Source organism: Aethalodelphis obliquidens, unplaced genomic scaffold (genome assembly GCF_003676395.1).
Source record: "Aethalodelphis obliquidens isolate GAN/ISIS:26980383/991018 unplaced genomic scaffold, ASM367639v1 scaffold8, whole genome shotgun sequence".
In the NCBI taxonomy this organism is placed as follows: Eukaryota; Metazoa; Chordata; class Mammalia; order Artiodactyla; family Delphinidae; genus Aethalodelphis; species Aethalodelphis obliquidens.
Genome location: NW_020837952.1, coordinates 45,228,378 through 45,252,530, shown reverse-complemented (window position 1 = coordinate 45,252,530; position 24,153 = coordinate 45,228,378). Strand labels below are relative to the sequence as shown.

The 24,153-nt window shown below is 41.0% G+C and overlaps 1 protein-coding gene across 3 annotated transcripts in view; it reads right to left on the bottom strand.

The window, feature by feature from the left end:
- DRAM1 (DNA damage regulated autophagy modulator 1) overlaps nucleotides 1-24,153 on the bottom strand; it is an 86,861-nt gene that overhangs the window by 56,029 nt on the left and 6,679 nt on the right. For all 3 annotated transcript variants that reach the window (XM_027107347.1, XM_027107346.1, XM_027107345.1), the window contains exons 2-3: nucleotides 7,585-7,652; nucleotides 1,623-1,765 (exon numbers count right to left, since the gene is read on the bottom strand). In XM_027107347.1, the coding sequence (XP_026963148.1) occupies nucleotides 1,623-1,765; nucleotides 7,585-7,652 (211 nt within the window). The remainder of the gene's footprint in view (nucleotides 1-1,622; nucleotides 1,766-7,584; nucleotides 7,653-24,153) is intronic.

Here is a 24,153-nt window from a genome sequence, read left to right as displayed (position 1 = left end):
CTCTACCACATGACAAATGTCATAGGCAACTAGTGATGTTTATTTCCTAACACAGAGACAATAGAGTAGGAAAGTTAAACGAAGCCGGAAGCAAACTGAGTTCACAAGATGCCCTCCTGGAAGCCCTATAGGCTTGCTTCAGGGAGGCTACAAATTTGGCTCTCAGCTTTCACCAGTGTTAACAAGGAAACACTGTTAGTTGTGGATTTGTAACATCCCAAAACGAAAACTTGTTGGCCACCAGACCTGGAAGAATATCCCTGCCCTAGGTTGTCCTGAAGGTTCTGTGTCATACAAGGAAGGATGCCTCACCCCTCACAACACAGCACTGAGTTTCCCAGAGCACTTTATTATACTGTCCCCCCCACCAATGACAGATGGCTTCCTGCATGTGCAGGGCAGAAAAGGTGATTCTCTGAGGCCCACATGATGCAGGTGAGGCAGAGGGCCCTCTGACAATGGTCTGACTCATGCAGGAGCAGACACTAGAGAACAGGTGGACAGCAGACGGTACAGGTGGTGTCCTGAGGTTATCAGCCTCCCAGGTACACACCAGGAGGCAGTGCCCCTCTGCTGCAGCTTCAGTGTGCAGATGTGGACTTGAACAGCCAGCTAGCACTGAAGGCTGACACGTTTTTATAAAGCAAGCGTCACAGAAGATCAACCCACTTCTGGTGGGAAGAAAGTTAAAGGAGTACCCCCAGGCAGAACCAAAAGTCCTCCAGGAGTAACCTCCTTTTTACGGTCACAAAGGGACAATGGTGATGACAGAGCAGGCCCTCCAGGGTGTTGGCCTATAGTGATGAACCGATGACCGTGAAGACGGCTAAGTACAGACTGCTGGGCACTGTACATTATCTCATCGAATCCCAGCAATAACCCTGTAAGGCGAGTGCTCATATTAGTACTCATTTGAAATACAACACATACTTGTAAAATATAAAATATTGCCTCCATAGACAAATACCATGCCTTCCTGAAAGAGACTTCGGAATGAAAGGAATCCAAAAATTAGAATAAAACATGTAGGATTTTTTCCAACACTTGACACAGTAAGAATATGTCAAGTGGACTCTGCAGTAGTTGTTATATAAGTTAATTTGCTCAGTAAGGCCATATTTTGGCCCTGCAACTGATTAGCTGAGTAACCCTGACCAAATTATTTCACCTCCATGTGCCTAGATCCTCATCTGTGAAAGGAAGAGATCAGATGCCTCTCTTTGAATTGAACACCAGAGGCCCAAACAGCAGAATCAGTAAACATACACACGCTCATACACAGAAACGTTTTCACGATGTTAATGAAATCGTTACAATGACTGAAGTAGCTCTCCCAGCACATTAAACCACATCAACAAGAACACAGAGCAACCCAGAGCCCACAGCATGATCTGAAGCACGCTCTCTCTCACACACGCACCCCATCTCTCCCAAGTACTAGGCTGGGCTGACTTGCAAATGACGAAGATTTGTTTCTAAGAAGCAAACTATCCCAATATTCATACACTCATCAACTATTTGAGAGCTGTGCTGGCACAAGCGTGCCTCTGGTGCTCTTGCTTCTCTCCTCCAGATACATATACTCCATCACCCCCAATAACCAAAAAAACTTCAGGTCATACCTGGAAATTGGCTACAATGCCCAACCCGATGCATCCCACCAATCCTAGAACTAACGACACCAAGTTAAAAACAGGAGTGCTGAAATAGCTGGTTTGGTTTTGCTTCTCTACTATTTTATATCTTGTGTACATCGTGGCTGCACCTGAAAAAGAAAGGGACTCTGATGAATTTTTATTTTTTGACTTTTTAGAAGGAAAAACACATGAACAGTTTTTATGGCTTTTAAAATAATTTGTATTTTCAGTCTCCTGATTGCAATAGTCTCCCCACTCGTTCACACCTGCCCTTCCTCACCCCATCTTACTCTCCCCCGCCATCTGACGCGTACACACACACACGCATACACACACACACACACACACACACACACACACACACACACTGTCTTGGCTGTTATCCTTTTCACATAAATGCTATTGTGCACGTATTTTTCTGGGACTTGCTTTTTTATTTATTTAAAAACGTTCCATGGTTGGGACTTCCCTGGTGGCACAGTGGTTAAGAATCCGCCTGCCAATGCAGGGGACGCGGGTTTGAGCCCTGGTCTGGGAAGATCCCACATGCCGCGGAGCAACTAAGCCCGTGCGCCACAACTACTGAGCCTGAGCTCTAGAGCACACGAACCACAACTACTGAGCCCACGTGCCGCAACTACTGAAGCCCGTGTGCCTAGAGGCCATGCTCCACAACAAGAGAAGCCACTGCAATGAGAAGCCTGTGCACTGCAACAAAGAGTAGACCCCGCTCGCCGCAACTAGAGAAAGCCTGCGCACAGCAACGAAGACCCAACGCAGCCATAAATAAATAAATTTAAGGGGCTTCCCTGGTGGCACAGTGGTTGAGTCCGCCTGCCGATGCAGGGGACACGGGTTCGTGCCCAGGACCGGGAAGATCCCACATGCCGCGGAGAGGCTGGGCCCGTGAGCCATGGCCACTGAGCCTGCGCGTCCGGAGCCTGTGCTCCGCAACAGGAGAGGCCACAACAGGGAGAGGCCCGCGTGCCGCAAAAAAAAAAAAAAAAAAAAAAAAAAAATTTAAAATAAATAACTAAATAAATTTTTAAAATAAAAGTGTTCCGTGGAGATCTTGCCAATGTCAGTACACGTAGGTCTCCCTCATCATGGTATACAGTGAGATGCCATATTTATTTCATCATTCTCCTAATGATAGATTTCTACATTATATGTTTTTCCTATTACAAACAATGCTCAGTGAACATCCTTATATAGAAGGCTTTGGCGCACTTTCAGTGTTTCTGAAAGATGAATTCCTAGAAGTAGTATTACTGCGTTAAAAAACTATGCTCAATTAAAATGCCAAAAAGTAGCTCCAAACTGCTCCAAGACTGAGGCAATTCATACTCCCACAGCAGAGTTTGAAAGCAATTCTGTATGCCCTGTCCTTTTAATTGTTGCCAATCTAACAAATGAAAAATGGCAACCTGTTTGTTTAATTTGCATTTCTCTGATAGTCAGTGAGATTGAGCAACTTTCAGTATGTCACTACTCATTTACATTTCTCTTCTGAAAATTGTATGTTTATCATTTTTTAAATTTTTCTCTTAAGTTTGTTCATTTTCAATTTGTAGTTGCTCTTTATACATTATGTACATTAGTCTATTGTCTGCTATAAATATTACAAATGTTCTTCTGGTCTGTTGTTTGTCTTTAACTTCGTGAATCTTTCATCACTTAGAAGTTTCCATTTTCATCTACCCAAATCTGTCAGTTCTTCTATTTAGCTTCGGGGTTTTGTGTGTGCAAGTTTAGATAAGCTTTTCCATCCTAAGGTTTTAAAAATATTTTCCTATACTTAAATCCAAATCCTCTTTTTTTTTTTTTTTTTAAGATTTAATTTTATTTATTTTTGGCTGTGTTGGGTCTTCACTCTTGCGCACGGGCTTTCTCTAGTTGCAGCAAGCGGGGCTACTCTTCTTTGCAGTCGGGCTTCTCCTTGCGGTGGCTTCTCTTGTTGCAGAGCACGGGCTCTAGGCGTGCGGGCTTCAGTAGGTGTGGAGCGTGGGCTCAGTAGTTGTGGCGCATGGGCTTAGTTGTTCCATGGCATGTGGGATCTTCCCGGACCAGGGCTCGAACCCATGTCCCCTGCACTGGCAGGCAGATTCTTATCCACTGCACCACCATAAGAAAAAGTCCCTCCTCTTATGGTTTTGTTCTTCATGTTTACTTCTTTAATTGCCATTGGCTTTTGTGAATAGTGTGAGAGCAAATTTAACTCAGCAAATTTAGCTTATAGAAAAAGTCACATAGATATGCAGAGATATGTTTAAAAGATATTCACTTTAGCATTGTATATTACAAAATGAAAAATAGCCTAAATGTTTACCAATAGGGGACTGAATTATAAATTATTATATGTCCATGAGATGGGTATCATGCATGTGTTGGGATAAAGTAGATTTCTGTGTGTTCAATAGTGTTATGATGGCCATAATATTTTTTGCTGAATTTTTAAAAACAGTCTAAAGGCTAATCATTTATCATAGAGCATTTTAAACAGAGATATTCATGTCAGATTCTCCCTCGCCTAGAAGCAAAAAGCTACATTTATCACTTGCTAGTGATAAAATAATCTGTCTTCTAAATCTGGACTCTGGGCAAGGATGGTGTAAGAGGGCACTGGGATTGACTGACTCCTATTTCTACTTCCCCTTGCTCACCTCCAAAACCTTGGGAGGAGAAGACAACAAATGAGTGATGGGGTGAAACTCCCTCTACCAAGGAGGATGAACAAATTCTGAAGATGTCAAGTCACTAGGTAGGGTTTCCAGCACCTCTGCCCCTTCCGCCCTGCATCAGTAGAGAGGGCCAGAAAGTGCTGGTTATATGATGGGTCCCTGGCAAACACCTGATTGTTCTGCAGGGTTAAGGGTTTATGGAATACCCTCATCATCCCATAGGACTGAGTTTTTTAGTCTTTACATTAATTGGTTCATGAGAGAGCGTTGTAGCCTCTCAACTGCATCTCAGGTGCATTTGAGGAACTGAAAAATCATAGCTGAGTTGGAGACAAACTATTCCATGCTTCACCTTTCCCTTCCTCTAACAGGTGAGCTAACACCTTTGTCATTGGTTCAAAAGCTTTTGTGAGTATCCAAGTCCCTTAGAGTGCTGGTTCACAGCACATATGCTTGGGCCCCACTTCCAGAAGTTCTGATCCAGTAGATCTGCAGTGTGGCCCTGGAACAGGCCTTGGAACCAGCACCCAAGAGGATTTTCTTGTAAGTTACCTTCAGAACACACTCTGAGAAACACTAGCTTCTAAATTTTAGGTGTCTTTGGCTTAACGCAAATGCATTGGATATAAATCACAATTTTAGAAATTACATTTAAAATCCATTTCAAATTCCTGTGGCAAATTACCAGATAAAGTGAATAGTTCTATAATGAGGCCAAAAATAACTATGGATTTCTAGTCACTTGAGTTTCTTAAAGCAGAGCAAAACTGTAGTTGCAAAGGTTATACTTTTTAAAAAATCACGTATACCAAGCATAAACCCTAATGTAAACTATTGACTTTGGGTGATAATGATGTGGCAATGTAGGTTCATCAGCTGTAACTAATATATTACTCTGGTGGGGGGATGTTGATAATGGAGAAGGCTGTGGGGGGCTGCGGGGGAGCAGGGCATATATGGGAAATCTCTACCTTTTCCTCCAGTTTTCTGTGAATCTGAAAATGTTCTAAAAAATAATGTTTGTTAAAAAATAACAATAAAAGAGGGCAGAAGCAAGAAGAACTACAATCATGCACCCTGTGGAACCAAAACCACATTCACAGAAAGAGACAAGATGAAAAGGCAGAGGGCTATGTACCAGATGAAGGAACAAGGTAAAACCCCAGAAAAACAACTGAATGAAGTGGAGATAGGAAACCTTCCAGAAAAAGAATCCAGAAAAATGATAGTGAAGATGATCCAGGACCTCAGAAAAAGAATGGAGGCAAGGATTGAGAAGATGCCAGAAATGTTTAACAAAGACCTAGAAGAATTAAAGAACAAACAAACAGAGATGAACAATACAATAACTGAAATGAAAAATACACTAGAAGGAAGCAAGCAGAATAACTGAGGCAGAAGAACAGATAAGTGACCTGGAAGACAGAAGGGTGGAATTCACTGCCGTGGAACAGAATAAAGAAAAAAGAATGAAAAGAAATGAAGACAGCCTAAGGGACCTCTGGGAAAACATTAAAGGCAACAACATTCGCACTATAGGGGTCCCAGAAGGAGAAGAGAGAGAGAAAGGACCCGAGAAAATACTTGAAGAGATTATAGATGAAAACTTCCCTAACATGGGAGAGGAAATAGCCACCCAAGTCCAGGAAACACAGAGTCCCAGGCAGGAGAAACCCAAGGAGAAACACATCGAGTAATCAGACTGAATAATTAAATTAAATTAATTAATGTAATCAAATTAAAGACAAAGAAAAATTATTGGAAGCAACGAGGGGAAAATGGCAAATAACATACAAGGGAACTCCCATAAGGTTAACAGCTGATTTCTCAGCAGAAACTCTACAAGCCAGAAGGGAGTGGCACAGTATATTTAAAGTGATGAAAGGGAAAAACCTACAACCAAGATTACTCTACCCAGCAAGGATCTCATTCAGATTCGATGGAGAAATCAAAAGCTTTACAGACAAGCAAAAGCTAAGAGAATTCAGCACCAACCAAACCGGCTCTACAACAAATGCTAAAGGAACTTCTTTAAGTGGGAAACACAAGAGAAGAAAAGGACCTACAAAAACAAACCCGTAACAATTAAGAAAATGGTAATAGGAACATACATATCAATAATTACCTTAAACCTGACTGGAATAAATGCTCTAACCATAAGACACAGGCTTGCTGAATGGATACGAAAACAAGACCCATATATATGCTGTCTACAAGAGACCCACTTCAGACCTAGGGACACATACAGACTGAAAGTGAGGGAATGGAAAAAGATATTCCATGCAAATGGAAATCCAAAGGAAGCTGGAGTAGCAATATTCATATCAGATAAAACAGACTTTAAAATAAAGAATGTTACAAGAGACAAGGAAGGACACTACCTTGGATGATCAAGGGATCAATCCAAGAAGACATAACAATTATAAATATATATGCACCCAACACATAGGAGCACCTCAATACATAAGGCAACTGCTAACAGCTATAAAAGAGGAAATCGACAGTGACACAATAATAGTGGGGGACTTTAACACCTCACTTACACCAATGGACAGATCATCCAGACAGAAAATTAATAAGGAAACACAAGCTTTAAATGACAAAATAGACCAGATAGATTTAAATGATATTTATGGGACATTCTATCCAAAAACAGCAGATTACACTTTCTTCTCAAGTGCGCAAGGAACATTCTCCAGGATAGATCACATCTTGGGTCACAAATCAAGCCTCCGTAAATTTAAGAAAATTGATATCATATCAAGCACCTTTTCCGACCACAACGCTATGAGATTAGAAATCAACTACAGGGAAAAAAATGTAAAAAACACAAACACATGGAGGCTAAACAATACGTTACTAAATAACCAAGAGATCACTGAAGAAATCAAAGAGGAAATCAAAAAATACCTAGAGACAAATTACAATGAAAACACAATGATCCAAAACCTATGGGATGCAGCAAAAGCAGATCTAAGAGGGAAGTTTATAGCAATACAAGCCTACCTCAAGAAACAAGAAAAATCTCAAATAAACAATCTAAACTTACACCTAAAGGAGCTAGAGAAAGAAGAGCAAACAAAACCCAAAGTTAGTAGAAGGAAAGAAATCATAAAGATCAGAGCAAAAATAAATGAAATAGAAACAAAGAAAACAATAACAAAGATCAAAGACCAATCAATAAAAATGATACATAAACTGTAACATTTTACTTCACATGAGATTGGTAATTTTTAATTTATTTATAATAATTATTGTGTACTTACTAAGAAATGCAGAGAAGTTTATCATAAATCCAAAAATACCACTCTCTGGAGGTGTTGTTCCTGTATCACTGAGAAAGAGAAGACATGTCCAAATTAGTAAAAAGGAATTCAGTTCAGGCATATAATTGGCAGGTATTATATTGTATCCCCTCTGGGTGTTCGGCCACTTAGAATTCCAAAGATTTGACCTGATTGTGTTCTAAAGTATTTTCAAGTTGGGCTCTGAAAAATTAAAAACTATTTTTTATTTTTTTCCCCAGTTTTACTGATATGTAATTAACAAACAGCACTGTATAAGTTTAAGGTGTACAGCATAATGATCTGACTTAGAGACATCATGAAATGATCACCACAGTAAGTTTCGTGAACATCCATCATCTCATATAGATATAAATTTTTTTGAGAACTTTTTTTGTTATGCTGAGAACTCTTAGGATTTACTTTCTTAACAACGTTCATATATAACATACAGCAGTGTTAATTATAGTACCCATGTTGTACATTACCTCCCTAGTACTTATTTATATTCTAACTGGAAGTTTGTGCTATTTGACCACCATCATCCAATCCCCCTCTTCCTCACCCCTGGCCTCTGAGAACCACAAGTCTGGTCTCTTTTCCTATGAGTTTGTTTGTATGTTTGTTTGTTTTGAAGTATAACTGACAACACTATGTGAGGAAATATTTAAAGTGAATGGTGGTGGTGTTTTTCAGATGATCCCACCTGAAAAATCTGAAGTGTGTGTTCATTCTTGATGAGGAATTGAGTGAGACTATTTTTGGGGGAAAAAAAAAAAAAAACCTGGTCTAAAATCACGTTTGAAAAGTCTACTATTTGAATATTAAATATACATAAACACATCATTTTAATTTTTAACAATATGATTTATGCATAAGAATTTACACTGCTGAAAATATGATAGAAGGCTGAGCAATAAATATTATTGATGCCTGTCAGTACTTTATGGAAATAGGGTATCAAGGGTATTACTCATGGTGATAAATTATTTTAACAAAAAAATAGCTTCTATGAGACATATTTCAGATGCAGTCTATCAATTAATTAATTCAATGAGCTGGAATGTAGCATTTGACATGTGCTAGCTTCTATTCATTAATGCCAAGGTTTACATTTTTATACTCTCTCAAGCTGCTTGCATAAAGCACAGTTTCAAACTGATGGCAAAGGCACTCCCAACATGAAAGAACTCGTACTTGTCTTGAGTGTTTCCACGTTTTAAAACAGCTCTGAAATTTAAGTACTGAAAAATGGATCAAGTTGAAAAGATGCACTTCAAAGTGTTTGAAAAATTCCACAGGAAGCCTGTGTGTGCAGGAAGCAGGAGTCTTGAAGCTTTGTGAACACTTAATATTTGAAGAGTATGAAGAGGTTAATGTTCGCCCTTCCCACAAATTCCTCTAGTCCCAATTACTTCAATCTCAGTGTCACTTGTACCTGTAAGAATCTGAAGGGTTTAGAATTTAACATTACCATTTTTCCTACAAATAATCTTCTTTCTCACTAAAGGGATGTTGAGGTGAAGGCTGCCCGACGTTTGGGATGCCCTTCTGAGCACAACATCGTCCTGAATGGGCGAGGAGGGGATGAGAACCAGTGATGGAAACAGCTGGTGGAAACAGCTCATGTGTGCCCTTGGGCAGCACTTTTTTTTTTTTTTTTTTTTTTTTTTTGCGGTACGCAGGCCTCTCACTGCTGTGGCCTCTCCCGTTGCGGAGCACAGGCTCCAGACGCGCAGGCACAGCGGCCATGGCTCACGGGCCCAGCCGCTCCGCGGCATGTGGGATCTTCCCGGACCAGGGCACGAACCCGTGTTCCCTGCATCAGCAGGCGCCATCAGCAGCAACCACTGCGCCACCAGGGAGGCCCTGGGCAGCACTTTTGCCAGAAAATTCTCACAGGGAAAGGAAGCCTTCTATTCTTGACCTTAGGGTATAAAAAAGCAGCTACCCGATGACTCATGCAAGAGTACTTGTTGGCACAGGTCTGTGAGGAATCTGCCACGTGCCAGGAAGATTGCTGGTTGTGGAGAAGTGACGAGGCTATTGAGGGGGGTAGGTAGGTGGGGGGACAAAGGTGCTCTAACAGGAGATGAGAAGATGCCCATACTTGGGAATGATCTGTCCAGGGAGAGCAAATCAGGACATATTTCAAGGGCCCAGGTATGCAGTCCACATGACATCGAACATCGATTCGAAAGCTCAGAATTTCAGAGTGATATTTTATTCTTGCTTATCTTTACATTTAAAACCATACAGGCAGAATCTGGGAATTCCCTGGCAGTCCAGTGGTTAGGACTCCATGCTTTCACTGCCATGAGCCTGGATTAGATCCCTGGTCAGGGAACAAAACAAAGATCCCACAAGCCACACAGCGAGGTCAAAAACAAAAACAAACACACAAAAAAACCCATACAGGCAGAATCAAAAGTGCTTTGCAAACAGCCTTTCCATATGCATTTGTTGAATGAATGACTATCAGTACTGGCAGTAGACACTACTTTTTGAACACTTACCATGCACCAGCCACTGCTAGGTGCTCACCATACATCATTTCATTTCATCCTCTCAACCCTGAGGTGGGCCTATTACCAACCCCACTTTATTAAGGAGGAAACGGGGTATTGGAGAGGTTATATAACTTGTTCCAGGTCCCAGTGCTATCAGATGGAGGGAATCTACATTCCATCTATGTGTCTGACTCTGCTTTCCTGCCTCCTCTGTGCTCTAACAGCAGGCAAGGAACAAAGCAATTAGAAGAATGACTGGGGGAGGAGAGCGAGCACAGATGTGCTGGTAAATGCTTAACAAACAGCTCTAGAGGGAACCTGATTTGTAACACAGGCCAATTTCCATGCTATAAATATTCCCAATATGTCAAAATTCAAGCTACCAAAATGCTGGTCACTGAACAAGGAGTTGGGAAAAAATGCACACAGTTGGCTCATCATGCCTTAGTTCTATACCAGGAAGGTGTAAAGTAGGTTAAGACCTCATAGCTTCTCAGATGCCATAATTTAATAATAAAACACCTTTAAAAAATGGTTCTGAAGAACCTAGGGGCAGGACAGGAATAAAGACGCAGACATAGAGAATGGACTTGAGGAAATGGGGAGGTGGAAGGGTAAGCTGGGACGAAGTGAGAGAGTGGTATGGACATATATACACTACCAAATGTAAAACCGATAGCTAGTGGGAAGCAGCCGCATAGCACAGGGAGATCAGCTCGGTGCTTTGGGACCACCTAGAGGGGTGGGATAGGGAAGGTGGGAGGGAGACGCAAGAGGGAGGAGATATGGGGATATATGTATACGTATAGCTGATTCACTTTGTTATAAAGCAGAAACTAACACACCATTGTAAAGCAATTATACTCCAATGAAGATGTTAAAAGAAAAAAAAGAATAAACTGGAAACTAATACTACATTGTAAATCAACTATATTTCAATAAAATTTTTTTTAAATTAAAAAAAATAATAAGAAAACACCTTTGGGCTTCCCTGGTGGCACAGTGGTTAAGAATCCGCCTGCTAATGCAGGGGACATGGGTTTGAGCCCTGGTCCGGGAAGATCCCACATGCCGCGGAGCAACTGGGCCCGTGTGCCACAACTACTGAGCCTGCCCTCTAGAGCCCGCGAGCCACAGCTACTGAAGCCTGCATGCCTAGAGCCTGTGCTCCGCAACAAGAGAGGCCACCGCAATGAGAAGCCCAACCACCGCAAGGAAGAGTAGCCCCCACTCACCGCAATTAGAGAAAGCCCGCGCGCAACAACAAAGAGCCAACGCAGCCAAAAATAAATAAATTAAATAAAGAAAATTTTTTAAAAAAACAAAAAAAAACACCTTTGACAATTATTCACCACCATGGTCTGATTTTCTTTCAGGATTACTCAGTCTATAACACCCACCATCAATGCATGAGTACCAATGGGCCTACATTCCTACGCTTGGCACTACAACATAGGAAACATCAATACTACAAACATAGGGGAAAATATGAATGCACTGTATTCATAACTAGTTGTTTGATTAAATGAAATCATCTTTTAAAAAGTTTTTATTTGGCTGCAAAAATAACCATAAACTTTATCCACTCATCAACAAAATATTTATGGGACACCTACCATGTGTTAGTACAATCTGAGTCACAAATTTCCCTATTTATCAGGTAAGAGTGGTCAGTGTGTGATTTATTTCCATTAAGTGACAAAGTGGTACCTAAACTACATTTGGTGATTTTTAAAATTTTATTTATTTATTTATTTGGCTGCGCCGGGTCTCAGTTGCAGCATGCAGGATCCAATTCCCTCACCGGTGATCGAACCCAGGCCCCCTGCATTGGGAGCATGGAGTCGTTACCACTGGACACCAGGGAAGTCCCCCATTTGGTGAAATTTTGCTTAAGAATATTTCAAGAGGGGGGCTTCCCTGGTGGCGCAGTGGTTAAGAATCCGCCTGCCGATGCAGGGGACACAGGTTCGAGCCCTGGTCCAGGAAGATCCCACATGCCACAGAGCAACGAAGCCCATGCGGCCAACTACTGAGCCTGCGCTCTAGAGCCCTGCGAGCCACAACTACGGAAGCCCGCGTGCCTAGAGCCCATGCTCTGCAACAAGAGAAGCCACCGCAATGAGAAGCCCGCGCACCACGACGAAGAGTAGCCCCCGCTCACCACAACTAGAGAAAGCCTGCGCGCAGCAAAGAAGACCCAACACAGCCAAAAATAAATAATTAATTAAAAAACAATTTAAGATATAAACAACAAAGTCCTACCATATAGCATAGGGAACTATATTCAATATCCTGTGATAAACCATACTGGAAAAGAATATGAAAAAGAATGTGTATATATATATGTATAACTGAATCACTTTGCTGTACAGTTGAAATTAACACAACATTGTAAATCAACTATATGTCAATAAAATTTTGTATAAAATTTAAAAAGAAAAAGAGTATTTCAAGAAAATTTCCAGGGAATTCCCTGGTGGTCCGGTGGTTAGGACTTTGTGCTTTCACTGCTGAGGGCATGGGTTCAGTCCCTGGTCAGGGAACTATGAACCTGCAAGCCATGCAGCTTGCAGCGGCCAAAAAAAAAAAAAAAAAAAAAAAAAAAAAAAAAAAAAAAAAAAAAAAAAAAAACCTTCCAAGCAGAAAATGAAACTGTGGCCACTTCTAAGAACTTTTAAGGATAGTAGTGGTTGCCTACTATCGTTAATACAAACAGAAGGCTCCCTCTTTCATCTCAGCCACTGACATGCCATGCTGACTAAGGAAGACCCAGAAACTTAGGGGCCGCGTGCCACGCAGTCATGCCATGGCTGCATCATCAAACGTCGGAAGCACCCAGAGGCCTGGGTAACGCGGATGGCATCCATCACCACAGGATCAGCTTTGACAAATATCACCGAGGTTACTTTCTGAAAGTTGGAATGAGGCATCACCACTTAAAAGAGGAATCGGAGCTTCTGCCCCACTGTCAACAATGATAAACTGTGGACCTTGATCAGTGAGCAGACACGGGGGAAATGCTACCAAAAACAAGACTGGAGGTGCTCCGATCATTGATGTGGTGTGATCAGGCAGTTCTGGAGAAGAGAAAGTTCCCAAAGCAGCCTGTCATTGTAAGCAGGTAGGGTAGGGGGGCCCTGGAGGAAAAGAACCAGATATAGCTTTTTGACATTAGAGAAGCCATTTAGCCCTAAACCATTTTGTGATCTAAGCCTGGCTGCAATGCTTGCCCATGAACAGGTCTCAGCAGTAATGATCTTAAGGGAACAAAGGAACAAACAACTGTTACCAGGCAAGGTGAGTAACAATAGCAAAGATAATAAGTCAGTTGTAAAGACTCCCAGTTCTGTTTCAATGGTAAAGATTAGCCTGAAGCACTTTCTGGAACTGTTTCACAGAATTTAAACCCCTCTGGAGGGCTCATCCACCAGATCCACTGGAACCTGAGGGATGAGAATGTCGACCTTTTCTGATCCTCCTGACATCAACTGACTAAAGCTTGGACATTGTCGACCTTTGCCCCAATTCTATGCTGAATTCTCCTCTGTTCAAGCCCCTTCATGAGTACTCAGGTAACCTAGCTTAAAGCTTCCCCAGTGTTGCTGTTTGGGGAGACTCTGCTTTGGGAAAGATCCCTGGTGTTCTCCTTACTTGCTGCAAGTAATAAATCCTTCCTTCTTCCATTGTTTGGCTTGGCTGTGTCTTCTGGCTTGACACCTACCAAGAGGTGAACCCACTTTTTGGGGTAACATTGTCATGAAGGTTAAATTCTTCAGCAGAAGAGGTGAGGAGAATATTAAGGGTGTGTGTGCGTGTGTGTGTGTGTGTGTGTGTGTGTGTGTGTGTTGGGGGACGGCGTGGGGGAGTGGCTCTGTCCTGGTAGCTTGAAGTCACATGGAGGGAGATTTTTAAATGTTAACAAGTGGGCTTCCCTGGTGGCGCAGTGGTTGAGAGTCTGCCTGCTGATGCAGGGGACACGGGTTTGTGCCCTGGTCTGGGAAGATCCCACATGCCGCGGAGCAGCTAGGCCCGTGAGCCATGGCCGCTGAGCCTGCACGTCCGGAGCCTGTGCTCCGCAATGGGAGAGGCCACAGCAGTGAGAGGCCCGCGTACCACAAAAAAAATAAAAAAATAAAAAATAAATGTTAACAAGTGATTTTCTTTAAAAATAATATATGTATATATTTTTTCATATATATATATATATATATATATACACATATATACATATATATATATATATATATATGAAAACCTCTCTTACCTTAAAATGTTCTTTTCAGTCTTTCTTTTGGTCTCCAAGCTATTATTTTACATCATAAGTAAATACTGTATCACACCTTCCACCTGACACTGGAATCCAGATGAACATAACACCAAGGGGGTGCCAAGAGAACCTGTTGGTAGCCTCTTTTTCTTTTACATTTTTTATGCTCACAGTAAATGATCATATTGTGCAAAGGCAGAGGTAGTAGGATTTGGTTGGCACAGCTGTACTTGGGCACCTGATTCAGGAAAATGGAGAATGAATGCCATGCCGAAGCAGTTGCCTCCCAATGTGGCAGAAGTAGTCCCCTTACCCAACTCCCACGACATCATTCTGTATCACATGGCTTAAAGACCTGGCCCAGATCCATCCACGTCCTCACTTGCCTCCTAGTAAATGAGGCACTTCCTGGAAACTGTACAGGGGGATAGGAACTAATTGTTCATTTGCATGTGGCTTAGAAGCTGTTGAGGCTGTTATGTGTACACACTTGTGCCTAGGAAATCAATTTACAACTATATTTACTGTGTTTAGATTTCTACAAGTTTTGTTCATCACGGAAAATTCCAAGCGGTTTATCTAACACCTTTCTCCGAACTAATTTATGATGTTAAGCCACTTCATAATCACTTGGTGTTCAAAGGGATAAAAACAATACAAATAAGACGTGCATAGGTTCAAGATGGCGGAGTAGAAGGATGTGTGCCCACTCCCTCTTGCGAGAGCACCAGAATCACAGCTAACTGCTGAGGAATCATCAACAGGAAGACACTGGAACTCACCAAAAAAGATACCCCACATCCGAAAACAAAGGAGACACTGCAATGAGACAGTAGGAGGGGCACAATCACAATAAAATCAAATCCCATAGCTGCTGGGTGGGTGACTCACAGACTGGAGAACAATTTTACCACAGAAGTCCACCCAATGGAGTGAAGGTTCTGAGCCCCACGTCAGGCTTCCCAACCTGGGGGTCTAGCAACGGGAGGAGGAATTCCGAGAGAATCAGACTTCGAAGGCCAGCGGAATTTGATTGCAGGACTTCAACAGGACTGGGGGAAACAGAGTCTCCACTCTTGGAGGGCACACACAAAGTAGTGTGTGCATCAGCACCCAGGGGAAGGAGCAGTGACCCCATAGGAGACTGAACCAGACCTACCTGCTAGTGTTGGAGGGTATCCTGCAGAGGTGGGGGGTGGCTGTGTCTCACCGTGAGGACAAGGACACTGGCAGCGGAAGTTCTGGGAAGTACTCCTAGGTGAGAGCCCTCCCAGAGTCCACCATTAGCTCCACCAAGAGCTGAGTAGGCTCCAGTGCTGGTTTGTCTCAGGCCAAACCAACAGGGAGGGAACCCAGCCCCATCCATCAGCAGACAAGCATACTAAAGTTTTACTGAGCTCTGCCCACCAGAGCAACACCCAGCTCTACCCATCACCAATCCCTCCCATCAGGAAGCTTGCACAAGCCTCTTACATAGCCTCATCCACCAGAGGACAGACAGCAGAAGCAAAAAGAACTACAATCCTGCAGCCTGTGGAAGGAAAACCACATTCACAGAAAGACAGACAGGATAAAAAGTCAGAGGGCTATGTACCAGATGAAGGAACAAGATAAAACCCCAGAAAAACAACTGAATGAAGTGGAGATAGGCAACCTTCCAGAAAAAGAATTCAGAAAAATGATACTGAAGATGATAAGGACCTCGGAAAAAGAATGGAGGCAAGATTGAGAGGAAGCAAGAAATGTTTCATAAAGACCCAGAAGAATTAAAGAACAAACAGAGATCAACAATACAATAACTGAAATGAAAAATACACTACAAGGAGTCAATAGCAGAATAACTGAGGCAAAAGAACGGATAAGTGACCTGAAAAACAGAATGGTGGAATTCACTACTAAGGAACAGAATAATGAAAAAAGAATAAAAAGGAATGAAGACAGCCTAAGAGACCTCTGGGACAACATTAAACACAACAACATTCGAATTATAGGGGTCCCAGGAGAAGAGAGAGAGAAAGGACCTGAGAAAATATTTGAAGAGATTATAGTCAAAAACTTCCCTAACATGGGAAAGGAAATAGCCACCCAAGTCCAGGAAGCACAGAGAGTCCCAGGCAGGATAAACCCAAGGAGAAACACACCAAGACACATAGTAATCAAATTGCCAACAATTAAAGACAAAGAAAAATTATTGGAAGCAACGAGGGGAAAATGGCAAATAACATACAAGGGAACTCCCATAAGGTTAACAGCTGATTTCTCAGCAGAAACTCTACAAGCCAGAAGGGAGTGGCACAGTATATTTAAAGTGATGAAAGGGAAAAACCTACAACCAAGATTACTCTACCCAGCAAGGATCTCATTCAGATTCGATGGAGAAATCAAAAGCTTTACAGACAAGCAAAAGCTAAGAGAATTCAGCACCAACCAAACCAGCTCTACAACAAATGTTAAAGGAACTCTCTAAGTGGGAAACACAAGAGAAGTAAAGGACCTACAAAAACAAACCCATAACAGTTAAGACAACGGTAATAGGAACATACATATCAATAATTACCTTAAACCTGACTGGAATAAATGCTCTAACCATAAGACACAGGCTTGCTGAATGGATACGAAAACAAGACCCATATATATGCTGTCTACAAGAGACCCACTTCAGACCTAGGGACACATACAGACTGAAAGTGAGGGGATGGAAAAAGATATTCCATGCAAATGGAAATCCAAAGGAAGCTGGAGTAGCAATACTCATATCAGATAAAACAGACTTTAAAATAAAGAATGTTACAAGAGACAAGGAAGGACACTACCTTGGATGATCAAGGGATCAATCCAAGAAGAAGACATAACAATTATAAATATATATGCACCCAACACATAGGAGCACCTCAATACATAAGGCAACTGCTAACAGCTATAAAAGAGGAAATCGACAGTAACACAAAAATAGTGGGGGACTTTAACACCTCACTTACACCAATGGACAGATCATCCAGACAGAAAATTAATAAGGAAACACAAGCTTTAAATGACAAAATAGACCAGATAGATTTAATTGATATTTATGGGACATTCTATCCAAAAACAGCAGATTACACTTTCTTCTCAAGTGCACAAGAAACATTCTCCAGGATAGATCACATCTTGGGTCACAAATCAAGCTTCGGTAAATTTAAGAATATTGAAATCATATCAAGCATCTTTTCCAACCACAATGCTATAAGATTAGAAATCAACTACATGGGAAAAAATGTAAAAAACACAAACACATGGAGGCTAAACAATACGTTACTAAATAACCAAGAGATCACTGAAGAAATCAAAGAGGAAATCAAAAAATACCTAGAGACAAATGACAACGAAAACACGGCAATCCAAAACCTATGGGATGCAGCAAAAGCAGTTCTAAGAGGGAAGTTTATAGCAATACAAGCCTACCTCAAGAAACAAGAAAAATCTCAAATTTTGAAATCTCAAAATCAAAATATCTCAAAACTTACACCTAAAGGAACTAGAGAAAGAAGAACAAACAAAACCCAAAGTTAGCAGAAGGAAAGAAATCATAAAGATCTGAGCAGAAATAAATGAAATAGAAACAAAGAAAGCAATAGCAAACACCAATAAAACTAAAAGCTGGTTCTTTGAGAAGTTAAACAAAACTGATAAACTATTAGCCAGACTCATCAGAAAAAGAGGGAGAGGACTCAAATCAATAAAACCAGAGGGCTTCCCTGGTGGTGCAGTGGTTGAGAGTCCGCCTACCAATGCAGGGGACACGGGTTCGTGCCCTGGTCCAGGAAGGTCCCACATGCCGTGGAGCGGCTGGGCCCGTGAGCCATGGCCGCTGAGCCTGCAAATCCAGAGCCTGTGCTCCACAATGGGAGAGGCCACAACAGTGAGGCCCACGTACCACAAAAAAACAAACAAACAAAAAAACTAGAAATGAAAAAGGAGAAGTTACAATGGACATCGCAAAAATACAAAGCATCCTAGGAGACTACTACAAGCAACTCTATGCCAATAAAATGGACAACCTGGAAGAAATGGACAAATTCTTAGAAAGGTATAAACTTCCAAGACTGAACCAGGAAGAAATAGAAAATATGAAAAGTCGAATCACAAGTAATGAAATTGAAACTGTGATTAAAAATCTTTCAACAAACAAAAGTCCAGGACCAGATGTCTTCACGGGTGAATTCTATGAAACATTTAGAGAAGAGCTAACACCCAACCTTCTCAAACTCTTCCAAAAAATTGCAGAGGAAGGAACACTTCCAAACTCATTCTATGAGGCCACCATCACCCTGATACCAACACCAGACAAAGATACTACAAGAAAAGAAAATTACAGACCAATATCACTGATGAATATAGATGCAAAAATCCTCAACAAAATACTAGCAAACAGAATCCAACAACACATTAAAAGGATCAAACACCATGATCAAGTGGGATTTACCCCAGGAATGCAAGGATTCTTCAATATATGCAAATCAATCAATGTGATACACCATATTAACAAATTGAAGAATAAAAACCATATGATCATCTCAATAGATGCAGAAAAAGCTTTTGACAAAATTCAACACCGATTTATGATAAAAACTCTCCAGAAAGTGGGCATAGAGGGAACCTACCTCAACATAATAAAGGCCATATATGACAAACCCACAGCAAACATCATTCTCAATGGTGAAAAACTGAAAGCATTTCCTCTAAAATCAGGAACGAGACAAGGATGTCCACTCTCACCACTATTATTCAACATAGTTTTGAAGTTCTAGCCACGGCAATCAGAGAAGAAAAAGTAATCCAAACTGGAAAAGAGGACGTAAAACTGTCACTGTTTGCAGATGACATGATACTACACATAGAGAATCCTAAAGATGCCACCAGAAACCTACTAGAGCTAATCAATGAACCTGATAAAGTTACAGGATGAAAAATTAATGCACAGAAATCTCTTGCATTCCTATACGTTAACAACGAAAGATCAGAAAGAAAAATTAAGGATACAATCCCATTCACCATTGCAACAAAAAGAATAAAATACCTAGGAATAAACCTACCTAAGGAGGTAAAAGACCTGTACTCAGAAAACTATGAGACACTGATGAAAGAAATCAAAGATGACACAAACAGATGGAGAGATATACCATGCTCTTCGATTGGAAGAATCAATATTGTGAAAATGACTATACTACCCAAGGCAATCTACAGATTCAGTGCAATCCCTATCAAATTACCAATGGCATTTCTTACAGAACTAGAACAAAAAATCTTAAAATTTGTATGGAGTCACAAAAGACCCCAAATAGCCAAAGCACTTTTTTATTTTTAACTTTCTTTTTTTTAAAAATAAATCTATTTATTTTTTGGCTGCGCTGGGTCTTCGTTGCTGTGCGCGGGCTTTCTCTAGTTGCAGTGAGTGGGGACTACTCTTTGTTGTGGTGTGCGGGCTTCTCTTGTTCTGGAGCACAGGCTCTAGGCACGTGGGCTGCAATAGTTGTGGGGCGCAGGCTCAGTAGTTGTGGCTCATGGGCTCTAGAGCACAGGCTCAGTAGTTGTGGCACACAGGCTTTTTGCTCCATGGCATGTGGGATCTTCCTGGACCAGGGCTTGAACCCATGTCCCCTACACTGGCAGGCGAATTCTTAACCACTGCATCACCAGGGAAGTCTCACCAAAGCAGTCCTGAAGGAAAAAAATGGAGCTGGAGGAATAAGACTCCCTGACTTCAGACTATACTACAAAGCTACAGTAATCAAGAAAATATGGTACTGGTACAAAAACAGAAACATAGATCAATGGAACAGGATAGAAAGCCCAGAGATAAATCCACACACCTATGGTCAACTAATCTATGACAAAGGAGGCAAAAATATACAATGGAGAAAAGACAGCCTCTTCAGTAAGTGGTGCCTGGAAAACTGGACAGCTACATGTAAAAGAGTGAATTTAGAACACTCCCTAACACCATACACAAAAATAAATTCAAAATGGATTCATGACCTAAATGTAAGACCGGACACTATAACTCTTAGAGGAAAGCATAGGAAGAACACTCTTTGACATAAATCGCAGCAAGATCTTTTTTGCTCCACCTCCTAGAGTAATGGAAATAAAAACAAAAATAAACAAATGGGACCTAATGAAACTTAAAAGCTTTTGCAAAGCAAAGGAAACTACGAACAAGACAAAAAGATAACCCTCAGAATGGGAGAAAATATTTGCTAACGAATCAACTGACAAAGAATTTATCTCCAAAATATATAAACCGCTCATGCAGCTCAATATTAAAGAAACAAACAACCCAATGCAAAAATGGGCAGAAGACCTAAATAGACACCTCTCCAAAGAAGACATACAGATGGCCAAGAAGCACATGAAAAGCTGCTCAACATCACTAAGTATTAGAGAAATGTAAATCAAAACTACAATGAGGTATCACCTCACACTGGTTAGAATGGGCATCATCAGAAACACATGAAAAGCTGCTCAACATCACTAATTATTAGAGAAATGCAAATCAAAACTACAATGAGGTATCATCTCACACCAGTTAGAATGCGCATCATCAGAAAATCTACAAACAACAAATGCTGGAGAGGGTGTGGAGAAAAGGGAACCCTCTTGCATTGTTCGTGGGAATGTAAATTGATATGGCCACTATGGAGAAGAGTATGGAGGTTCCTTAAAAAATGAAAAACAACTACCATACGACCCAGCAATCCCACTCCTGGGCATATACCGAGAGAAAACCATAATTCAAAAAGACACATGCACCCCAATGTTCATTGCAGCACTATTTACAATATCCAGGTCATGGAAGCAACCTAAATGCCCATTGACAGACGAATGGATAAAGAAGATGTGGCACATATATACAATGGAATATTACTCAGCCATAAAAAGGAACGAAAGTGGGTTATTTGTAGAGATGTGGATGGACCTAGAGACTGTCATACAGAGTGAAGTAAGTCAGAAAGAGAAAAACAAAAATCGTATATTAACGCATATATGTGGAACCTAGAAAAATGGTATAGATGTACTGGTTTGCAGGGCAGAAATAGAGACACAGATGCAGAGAACAAACGTATGGACACCAAGGGGGGAAAGCGGTGGTGATGGTGGTGGTGGTGTGATGAATTGGGAGATTGGGATTGATATGTACATACTGATGTGTATAAAATGGATAACTAATAAGAACCTGCTGTATAAAAAAAAAATTAAATTAAAAAATTAAAAAAAAACACGCATGATAATATAAGCTTGGTCGAATACTGTTCTTTAAATCATTGGATACACGTGATTCCATTACTCTAAAGCCTGGGGTCATGGTTTACTGTGGGGACTGAGATGCTGGCAGTATGCAAAATTATCTGCATGCCCAAACAGTTTTATTAGACTGTCCTAAAATCCTAGGCCCATTGCTTGGAAGATTAGTCAGGACCTAGAACCAAAAGCACTTAATGCACCCGTATAAGGAGACCATTACTTCCTTTGTCTTCATATTTAAATATATTATTTTAAAAAAATAAGTATGATAATAAAAAGTCATTCCAGGGAATTCCCTGGTTGTCCAGTGGTTAGGACTCGGTGCCTTCACTGCCATGGCCAGGGTTCAATTCCTGGCTGGGGAACTAAGATCCCACAAGCCACATGGCCAAAAAAAAAAAAAAAAGTCATTCCATTTTATTACTTTAAATTATTAGGGCTAACTTTTTGGCAGCTTCACTCAGTGATTATTCTAGAGTGGGAGGTACCCTATAGCTATATCAACTATTTTTTTTGAGGAGTGGTTGATCGACAATATTATATTCAACTAGTTTTAAATTTAAAAAGAATATCCTGATCATAAATGCAAAAAACTTGCTCTTTTCTCACTCTATTCACATGCAGTTGCCCTCTATCAACCCAAGTTCCCTCTTTGTTCACTCATACAACATTTTTAAAATACTGTTAAACAACATTGTAAAACAGCTATACTCCAATAAAAATTAATTTAAAAAATTTAAAAAAGGAAGTTTAGTGAGAAACAAGCTGGTCTGCCATCGCTAGGTCAAACTACTTCCATGTAGTTTTAACATTTTAAGAAAATTTAACTAAAGATTTTTGTAATCAAATTTGTTTAGAGGAAATTAATTTCTTAAATACCTATATTAATTTATTAATCAGAAAATCAAATTATTGTTATCTTGAAACAGCTATTAGTTTCATGAATAGAATAACAAGATTAAGTTGTCCTTAAAGACTTGTGGAAAAAAGTTTCAATGTTCGTATTCAATGTTCGTTTACACTAAATTTTAAATTCAGTGTAAAAAAAATTTTTTTAAATACTGTTAAGCATCTCCTATGTGTTGGGAACTGTGTCGGGTGATGAGGATACAAAGATGAAAAGGTAATTCACTACCTTCGAGAACCTTAGTATCTAACAAAAAAATTCAAAGATTCATTGATTCAACGTTTAGTTACTGATTGCCTTCTATGTAACAGGCAATTTTGTAGCAGGGGGAATGCAGTGGTAAGTAAAACAGAAAAAGCCCCTTCTTTGTGGAATTACATTCTGTGGGGGGCAATAAAAATCGTCTAGGAGTGGGACTTCCCTGGTGGCACAGTGGTTAAGAATCCGCCTGCCAGTGCAGGGGACACGGGTTCTGAACCCTGGTCTAGGAAGATCCCACCTGCCGCGGAGTAACTAAGCCCGTGTGCCACAACTACTGAAGCCCGCGCGCCTACAGCCCATGCTCTGCAACAAGAGAAGCCACCACAATGAGAAGCCCTCGTACAGCAACAAAGACCCAATGCAGTCAAAAACAAATACATTAAAAAAAAATTTTTTTAATCGTCTAGGAGTGATGAATGCTGTGAAGAAGAGGCAAGCTGGATAAGAGGACAGAGAGAGACAGATGAGCCACCCACTCGAGACAGGGTAATCTGGGGAGGGTCCTTGAACAGAGATCTGAATGAATATTTGGGCCAGGAAAATTACCAGCAGAGGGAAGAGCCAAGTCAGAGGCCAGAAGGTGGCAATATATTAGAGCAACTGCAAGGAAGGAGGCGTGGCTGGAGGGGAGTAAGCAAGGACCTGTGTGCACATGGGCGAGGGGGTCATGGAGAGCCCCGTGGGTCATGGTAAGGACTCTGAATGTTACTCTAAACATGATGGGAAGCCACTGAGGGCTGAGAGCAGGGAAGTGATATGAAGTTGATTGACGTTTTTAAAGGATGTTGCAAAAAGACTATGGATGGGCAGGCATGGACCAGGGAGACTTAGGAAGTGATTTCAGTAGTTTATCAAGAGAGGACAGTGGCTTGGACCAGAATGGTAATGAAGAGGGAGGCATAAGCGGTCAGATTCTGAAATTTTTTCTGAGGAGAGTCTCTAAAAAAAATAATCCCTGCTTGGACTATCGCTGCTAATATTACAAAAGGAAAAAAACATTTCCTCAGCACTTACACTTGCCTTCATCTTATTTGGTCTTCAGAATATTATAAGGAAAGTACTTATCATCATCTTAAAGATGAAGAAACTGAGTCTTAGAAAAGAAACTGCCCAAGGTCACAGAGGGGGAAGCCAAGCCATGTATCTAAATGGGGAAGCCAAGCCATGTACCTAGAGCTGTCTAATTTCAATGGACACAGTTCAGAACTCTCCTCTGCTGTGCTATATTCTTTCCTTTTATGATAAAATATCATTTCCATGTGAGTTTACAGAACTGTTTATCTTACAAGCGGGTTCACACCAGTGATCCCTCCTGCAGCCAT